Source organism: Lactuca sativa, chromosome 8 (genome assembly GCF_002870075.4).
Source record: "Lactuca sativa cultivar Salinas chromosome 8, Lsat_Salinas_v11, whole genome shotgun sequence".
Lineage (NCBI taxonomy): Eukaryota > Viridiplantae > Streptophyta > Magnoliopsida > Asterales > Asteraceae > Lactuca > Lactuca sativa.
The window spans coordinates 42,616,025-42,625,181 of NC_056630.2; the positions used below are offsets into that span (position 1 = coordinate 42,616,025).

General features: G+C 33.0%; 1 protein-coding gene and 1 long non-coding RNA gene across 2 annotated transcripts; one reads left to right on the top strand and one right to left on the bottom strand.

The window, feature by feature from the left end:
• The first annotated feature begins 305 nt into the window (after positions 1–305).
• LOC122195355 (cytochrome P450 71D7-like) lies at positions 306–6,809 on the top strand. The gene is made up of 6 exons (XM_042897201.2): positions 306–451; positions 1,427–1,439; positions 1,489–1,531; positions 2,895–2,982; positions 3,592–3,625; positions 6,399–6,809. The coding sequence occupies exons 1-6, from the start codon at positions 306–308 to the stop codon at positions 6,807–6,809; spliced, it is 735 nt and encodes a 244-aa protein (XP_042753135.2).
• An 823-nt stretch (positions 6,810–7,632) lies between these two features.
• On the bottom strand, positions 7,633–8,809 carry LOC122194432 (uncharacterized). Its single transcript, XR_002850648.2, has 2 exons — positions 8,353–8,809; positions 7,633–7,982 (listed from the first exon to the last, which is right to left on the bottom strand). It is a non-coding gene; the product is annotated as an uncharacterized LOC122194432 (long non-coding RNA).
• Positions 8,810–9,157: the final 348 nt, after the last annotated feature.

Consider the following 9,157-nt stretch of genomic DNA (forward strand, 5'->3'; position numbering starts at 1 on the left):
CCTAATACAAGGAATCCCTAAACACACTGCCATCTAATGTATTCACATCGACACCACCAAAGATGCCCCTTTCCTAACTTCATACGGAGGCGGTGATGAACAGATCAATCAAACCTCTGATTTTTTAGATCTGTAATGGAGACTAATGCTACTCATCATCTTCGATCCTCAACTAATGGCTATCAATGATCCCGAACACAGAGAGGAGGAGGAAGTCGCTGCTGCTGACGACGAAGACACCGCCGCCTTCGATTTTCACCCTAACAGACGCTCTCAGGTCTCAGCATCTTTGATCCGTGACTATAATGGCTATCAATGATACCGAACACAGAGAGGAGGAGGAAGCCGCTGCTGACGACGAAGACACCGGGGATCAGGTTGCTCCGATCGTCAGGCTTGAAGCAATCGAGGTCATTAACGGTGAAGAAAACAAGGATGCAATACTTGATCTGTGAGTATTCGACCTTTATCCGAGTTTACACGTTTGTATGGTTTATTATATAACCCTTTTTCTGATTCCTTAACCCAACAAGGAGTTAAAATACTAGAAATAGCAAACACAGGAATGGCTACTCTATCGCCTTCTTCTCCCCCGTCTCCCCCTTCTTCCCCATTCATCACCATTACAGGTTCTCTCGAGGTTGCTCTTCGTTTATCTTTGTGCAATTCACTCGATTAATTGGATTATGCATTTAATCATGTTATTTATTGTCCTTAGGCAATTTGACGACTCGTAGATTAATCAATTGTGCTGTCAGAAGCAACTGTGGTAAGCGCATTTCACGATTTAGGAGCGACGTGATTTTAACAATGTTTGATGGACAATAAATAACATGTTATCTGCAATCCATCTTGAATATGTGTGAGTTGCTTATTAAAAATAGTTTCAGTAGCCTTGGACTTTCCTAATGTCACTTGTATTTACTTTGACCATGTCTTTTTTAGTTCAGTGATTTTTTGTGTTATGTTTTTCAACGAGAAGAGGCTGGTTCAAATATTCTTAAAAAATCAAAATAATTATTTTTTTTCTAATTTTGGTCAATGGTTTATGTTAGCATTATGGTGAATAGAGATACACATGGCGTGAGATAGTTAAGGAAATAAGATTGGGAGCCTGTGATCTGACAGACATGTGAAAGGTGTAGTATTTGTAGTTAAGGTGCTTAACAGGGGCATTTTCGTCATACTCTTAGTTAAGGTCGGTTTAGATATGTTTAAATAGGAGTTTATAGTGACTTTGTCATTATCTTGAAATTGAAATAGTAAACGAGAGATTATAGTGACTTTGTTTAAATAGGAGTTTAAATAGGAGTTTATAGTGACTTTGTCATTATAATGACTTTTCAAGTTATCTATTTGAATAAATAAGTAAATTACAGGTATTTAATGAGATTTCTAAACTCATTTTCGTTTCCTTTTTGTACAGGGAGCCAAGAACGGTTAGTATCTTAAATTCATCTTTTGATACAACTTCTTCAATGTTTGTAGAAACGAAAGCCAAATATGGAATTATGGATCACATTATCCACCGGTAACTCCTCCATCCTTATTCATATGTTTATATATATATGTAATTGGTATTATTTCATGTATGAAGTGCAAATTAATAATTATTAAAAGTTCAGTATAATTTTAATGATGCATTTACAATAATATAAATTAGTTAAAATCTTCTGTAGAATATAGGATTGCATAAAAAAATTAATCTACATTTGCTTCCTATTTTAGGTTCTCTGTTTCATTGATATATCCACACTAAGAGCCTGAGATCTTTAATTTGTAATAAAGATAGGATGAGGTTTTGGTAATTCACTAAGAAATAGATAACGAAGTGGATAAAGCCTTCTTTAATTTAGTCTTTTTTGCATTTTTTTTATAATTATTATGACACTAACTTTTCAAAGATCCACCTAGTGTCATATCGGCTTAGGGTAGACTTTTTGTTGGTTTTTTTGTTGCATCTTGATATTTCTTCATGTATGTTTTTTTCTTCATGGGTCGTTTTTTTTAGGGGGGGGGGGTGGTCTTGGTGTGTGCGTGTTTTTTTCTTCTACTTTCGGTTGTTTTGCAGATCTAATGTATAGTGGTTTGGTGTTTTTCAAGTTGTTTGGAGAGGTGCATGTTGCAGTTTATTGATTTTGCCCTTGTTTGTTTCTTTGGTTATGGTTCATTACAACTTTTAGTAGGCGTCATTTTATCCCACAGCTTGTCCTGATCGATATCTCCCAATAGGCTTTTATGGTGGTGCTTTTCTTGCATTCTGGCTTTTTGGTTTCGTATTGGACTTTTCTTCCCCAAGGTCGTTCTGGTCTGTTTGCTTGGTCTGTCTGCTGTGATGTGGTGTGTTGGTGATGTCGTGACTTTCTCTTTCTCTTTCTGGTGGCGGTGTTGTTTATGTTCATGTTTCCTTTATTCTTTGGCGTTCCACCGATGTTTGGTTGTTTGTCTTTTTCTGATTGTTAGTTGTTGCGACTATTGCTTCTATTTGGTTTGGCTCCCTTTTGGTGCTTTGTTTCTCTCACCCTTGATATAGAAATAACAATGTGGGGTTGGATAGAGATTTTGCTCTTTTTGGTCTTAGTTAGACAAAAACGCCCCTGATGGAACCGCTCTTGGCAGATACACAGAGGATATAATCGATTTTTTTGTTGTTAATAATTGATTTGGGTTTTCTATTGGTTGTACAGATCTGGACATTACCGTCCTCTTCATCGATTTATTATCCCGGTACCTACATATTTAGTTTTTTTGTTGATAGTTGATTTATATGTTAAGTATGAAAACAATTATCCCATTATTCACTAAAAAACTTTCAATATAAGTGGAATGGAGTCTTAGTATCTTTATCAATGGTAAATTTGAGGGGTTTTGTTTTCATTTTGAATATGTTGCAGTTGTAAAAATACCAAATGGAGTAGCAAATGCTGAAGGGAAGACAGGACATGCAAAAAGATGTAGATGGAACAAAACATGGTGTGATAGGTTTTTGTGTTTTCATAATGTGATTCGGTTTCCTTTATGAATTAGCCAACTTTGTAAACTACATCCTCATTTCCTTTTTAGTAATTGCAAGGAAATGGTTTGGTTTTATGTGCAACAAATAGGTAGCAAAAAGAGAAATAAAGACTTTTTTTCTGTTTTGATAACTGTTTAGAAGTTAACTTGTGTGTTTGTTTAATTATGAAGACAATAATTTTTTTTGGTTTTTGATAAAATTTATTTTAATATTTATTTTTCATTTAGGGTGCACATAGTCTGATAGTCAATTGCAATGTGCCGTGTTAAATTTCTTTCTTAATTTGTGATAATAAAAAAAGGTGTAGACCATTGTCTCCAAAAGAATTCAAGCCCATTATATTAATTTCGTTATATTTGCAAATAAGCAATTTTAGTTTTTTTAATTGCTTTAAATAAAACATAATTAAAAAAGATTTAAAAACTGTCAATAATAAATTATCAATTGTATACATATGATTTTAAGACTTTTTTTTTTTATAAATTATATTAAATTATTTCACTAAATAACTTATTTATTAAAAAAATAAATTAAAGTAAATAAACTGTTTAAACGTATATCTTTTTAACAAAAAGGGATATAAACATGTTTTTATACAAAAAATATAAGGTATTTTTATCTTTAACCCCAAAAAATATATGTCACATTTAAAGTAAAACATAATCATATTTTTATGTCTTTACTTCCAAACTTTCTTAAACCTAAAATAACAACAAACATTTTCATTTTAATAAATAGTAACATAAGATTCATTTGTAAACCATAACACCAATGTAGTTATTTATGTTAACGGTTGTTACTTTTATTTTTAACCCAAAGTAACATATTATATTCTAAAACTAAAACTATAGCATACTTATATTTATTAAGTGAACCCCCTCCCCTCGGCATTAAACACTAAATTCTAAACTCTAATTTACAATATATTGTGTCTTATTCATAATTTGATATGTTTTTTATACCAAACTAACCGTTAAATTGTAACTAATCAGTGTCTCCCGAAAAGAAGCTAATTTCCGAAATAAACTATTCGCCGACTTATAGTTTTATTGCTATTAAAGGTATTATATAACATTGTAACGTTGTGGATGAGTCTAAATTGAATGGATTGAGTTAATGTTAATGTACATTGAATATATAGCCATGTGCGTTGAGTATGAAAGTTTTTAAGATTACCTTGAATTGAGTTTTTAACACACACACTATTTATTTGGTGTAGTAGTCAATTTGCATAAAAGAACTAATCATCTCTACAAACTAATTTCTGAAAAACTATTCGCACCCGTCACTTGGTGCGGGTAAACGGCTAGTATATATATATATATATATATATATATATATATATATATATATATATATATATATATATATATATATATATATATATATATATATATATATATATAACCATGCGTTATAAACTTGATATTTTTAACCCTAAATTTTATAATTGTCTATTTGGCACAAAAACATTTAGTTTGACAATTGCAGCCTCTTTTTCTATAAAAATGGCACTTTTAGTCTCTCTCTTTTTTTTTTCAAAATTGACATTTTTGGTCCTTAAACCATTTTTTCTTGACATTTTTGACCCAAACTTTATTTAAATAATAATTTCAACCCAAAAATATTGTATTTTTCATTTCCAACGTTTATTTGTAAAAATTTTACGTTTTTGGCTCAAATTTTATAAGTTTTACAATTTTGACCCAAAAATAAAAAACTATGCATTTTTAGTCCAATTTTTGCATCAAATCATTTTCAGCCCCTGAAATAGTTTATTTACGTTTTAGACTCATAGTTTGTTAAGATATCCCTTTCAGCCGCTCAAATTCTTCATTTTTCGCAACTTTGGGCCCAAAACTCGTGAGGCCCAAATTTAAGCCCATTAAGCTAAAATTTATGTTTTTGACCCTTTAAAAAGTATTATTTTCATAAAAATCAGCTTTTATATAAATAAATACCTTATAACCCTGATAAAACCGAAAATTTTCAATTTTTACCCAATCTTTGTTATTTTTGCAAAATGACACTTGTAAAGATCTTTGGCTTTGTTTTTTACTTATTAAACTTAAGGACCCTTAGATCTGTGATGTATGTTGTTTATTATGTTTTTGTTTATGATTCTTTCACCCTTTTGCTATAGATCTCGAAATATCTCAAGTATTAACATATTATCACAACCAAAAACCAAAGAAATCACATAATACATGCAAACACACATAGATCAACACATAACACTTGTATTCTCCCCCCCCCCCAAAAAAAAAAAAAACAAGTAAAAACCGAAAACAAGGGGGTATGAACTCACCTAGCTTGGTTGCTGATGGTTTTGAAGAACAAATGGAAGAAGATGGTGTTGTTTTTGGCCCTAACAAGCTCCTTGAAGTGTCCTCGAATTTGAAGGGTTCTATGGAGTATGATCAAGAATTTAAGGTTGTAAGAAAAGTGATTAAGTGTAGAAGGAAAACGTGTTTGCAAGATCTTACCACTAGTATATAGTTGGAAGTGATTTTTGGATGAAATTCTTCTTGAAGCCCTTATGATTCTCGAAAATTTGGAGGAAGCATGAAGATGTTATTGAGAGAGTTTGAAGTAATTTGCAAAGGTGATGTGTGTATGGGTAGCCTCGGCCGAAGATAAGAAGAAAGAGAGAGAGGAGAGAAAGAAGTGAAGTGATAGTTGCATGGAGACATGCGAAGTTGCATGGATATATGTTGAGTATAATGCTTGGTTATCCTTCTTGTAAAAATGAGGTGGCATGGATAAATCTTTCATTCTTTTTTTTTTCTTACTTGGGCCGAAATGGGCTAACAAAGGAAGGAGGGAATGAATTAGTTTGGCCCACTTAAATCCTTGGTTTGAGATTATAATGTTTATGGACAAGATTTTCGGCCCATTGGGCCTTTATTGTAGTTCACGACCCAATTTTGTATAAACGAATGGATTTATGGTTCATGAAAGCTAATTAGGTTAGTTATAGCCCAATAAGGCCCATTAAGGCAAACCAATTCATTGTGGATTCATTATGGCCTAAAATGTTAAGTTTCATGAAAGTGGGTCCAATTAGGGCCTATTTAAGGGTCCTAAGCCCAAAATAGTCAAATTGGAAGGTTATTGGTCCATTAGGCCCAATAAGGAAATCCTAGTCCATAGTGGACTTAAACCGGGATTTTTGGGGTTTCCAATCTTTTGTTGACCATTTGAAGTGTTTGCATAGAGTGTTTGATGGAATTTTGTTGTCATTGAATAAAAATCATGCATGTTTTCAAGTTTTAGTCACAAATGTCATCATTGTTAATGTTTACAAAAACATTAGAATTCCTAGTTGTGACAATCCTCCTATGATGCTATATATTCGTTTCTCTCCAATTATGTTTTCCAGGTTAGCATGATTCCGCATGAGGTTCTTAGACTATACTCACCGGCAGTAAGACGAATGACACATAAGGAAACCAAATTAGGGGACATAAAATTACCAGATGGAACTTTCCACCAATTGCAGATTATGCTTATGCACCATGATCGTGATATATGGGGTGATGATGTGAGCGAGTTCAAGCCTGAAAGATTTTCTGAAGGTGTCTCGAAGGTGACCAAGGGACAAACATCATATCTCCCTTTTGGTGGTGGTCCACGTATATTTGTTGGACTGAATTTTGCCTTGTTAGAAGCCAAAATGGCACTTGTCATGATTCCGCAACATTTTTGCTTTGATCTCTCTCCATCATTCACATGCTCCACATACCATTGTCAATCTTCTACCTCAGTTTGGGGCTCATTTGATTTTGCGTAAACTTTAAACGATGTGTATTTTGAGCACATGTTTCTATTAGTGTGCTTGGTTTATGTTGCACTACAACTTTAATTACTCTGTCAAATAGACATCAAGTCAAGTAAAATCGACATTAAGTCAACTTTTTGGTTTACATCATAAATATGGTTCTACGCAACCCTTGATATTTATGTTTAGGTTCTTAAAATTTTAAAAATTGCAAATTATCATAATTAAGTTTTCATAAAAATCTGATTTTGACAAAGATTTTTTTTTCAAATTGGACACTTTTTTTACTAATTTATTGTAATTCTGACCATCTAACCGGTCAACCGTAGTTGCATGACATGTTGACGTAGCACTTTGGATACTTCCCACGTGAAAAGGGCGTGGGTTTCTTCCACCTCAACCAAAACCACTGTCACACTAAATACTGAGTACTCTACACATGAGAGAGAGAGAGAGAGAGAGAGAGCGAGAGAGAGAGAGAGAGAGAGAGAGAGAGAAAGAGAGAGAGGCTCATCGGTGTTGCAGACCTGAGACCTTTAAGGCTTAGTCAGAGTCTTAAAATATTGGCCTTACTATACACACATCCTATATTTCCATTTTGAATCAAAATTAAAATTAACCAACATTATGGGATCTAAAACACAACACAAAGAAGTGACCATCGATATGGTACACACTCCATGTGGTACAAAGTTATGTGGATGAAGCTCATGCCGCTTGTGAAAGTTGATAGCCAGCCATGTGCCAATGTTTGATTTTTTTTTTCTTCTACTAAACTTGTGAACCATCTTGACAAATATAATGATAGAATCTTTTCCTCGAGATTAAAACAGCATTTCGAACAACATCTGTATATAAAATTATTGTGGACATACTCATACATATACGACTTTAGGTAAAAGCAGTCAAAAAGGGTGGAAATGATTTGAAATATTATTTTCTGATCTAGACAATGGATTCAGATACATTATTTGATGTAGTACAACCTCCGGTACTACTAGCAACATTCGGCCCTTCCCATTTTAGTCTTTCCACAGCAACCCTTCCTACAAAGGCTCTTACCTGGCATTGAACCGCATGGTATTGGTTTTGGTTTTGGTGATCCACCACTTCCACTTCCACTTCCACTTCCACACCCGTCGGGTCCATCATTTTGTTGTATGGGGTCATAATCGCAATTTGTAGCTGCATACATCAATTTCTAATATTTTTAATCTTTAGGGATGGACAAGTTGTATATGCCTCTTATATATTATAATTAAGGTTAGTTTGATCAGAAAATCTGGAAAACCGGTGATGAATGGAAAACAAATTAGCTATTGACTATTGATAGTAATTACACGAATGAAATAAATATAGAAAACAAAATCATAAGAATATAACCCTACAACTCCGAAAGTAAGATAAAATGAAACTGTTTTCTTATTTAAAAGAAAAAAAAAATTAACTACACGTATTTACAATGCAACCTTAGTTAATTTATAAGAAATACCGGAGCAGCTTCTATTAGCGTTTTTTTTATTATTAACTATGAGATGTTTAGAGAAAACCGAACCTAGTTGGCGTTCATGGTTGTATGGAGTCCGAGCAGTGGCGGTGGTTGTAATGATGTGAGATGATGAACTAATGACGATGAGGATGATAAGAGCCAAGGTAAGTCTTCCTCCTTTTAAGATTGAGGCCATTTTTTCAATGATTGAATGAATATGAATGTGTGAGTAACCATTTACGAAGGATCTATTTATACACGATCATTCCCCAATGGTTTGTTCAAACAGTGTCCAATTATTTTGGTCAACGATATAGTCAGCATAAAGGAAATTGGTAAGAAAAGAGCGTGGCGCGCAGTTGTTAGCTATAGCCGCCTAAGAAATCCTACCTTCTTGCTCGTTTCCTGAACTTTGTCTATGCAGTTTTGTCTTGACTTCCAATAACTTTTTGATCTAATATATTGGCGTGGTCATCTACTCATCTTCGCGCATGTGTCAGATATGGGTATTGCTAACAATTATTATTATTATTATTATTATTATTTTGTTAAAGAGATTTGTTTATGTAATGTTGATAAACAATTTGAAAGTGTGGAAAAGTGTGCCCAAAAGTGATAAGACTATATTGTGACTCCCATTCGATTTATATTTGTTAATTTTCTTCTTATTCATTTAATTTTAACATTATTTTTGCACTTTATTATGGTAAAATTGCAAAAATGGTCATTGTGTCTATTATTTTGTTTGATTTTAGTTCAAGCATTAGTACCTTAATTAAGAGGTTAATTTTTAATTTTTTTTGGATGTTTATGAACCACAAATATAATCTACTTTTAACCTATCACTTAAATCTACTTAGGCCATCCACAA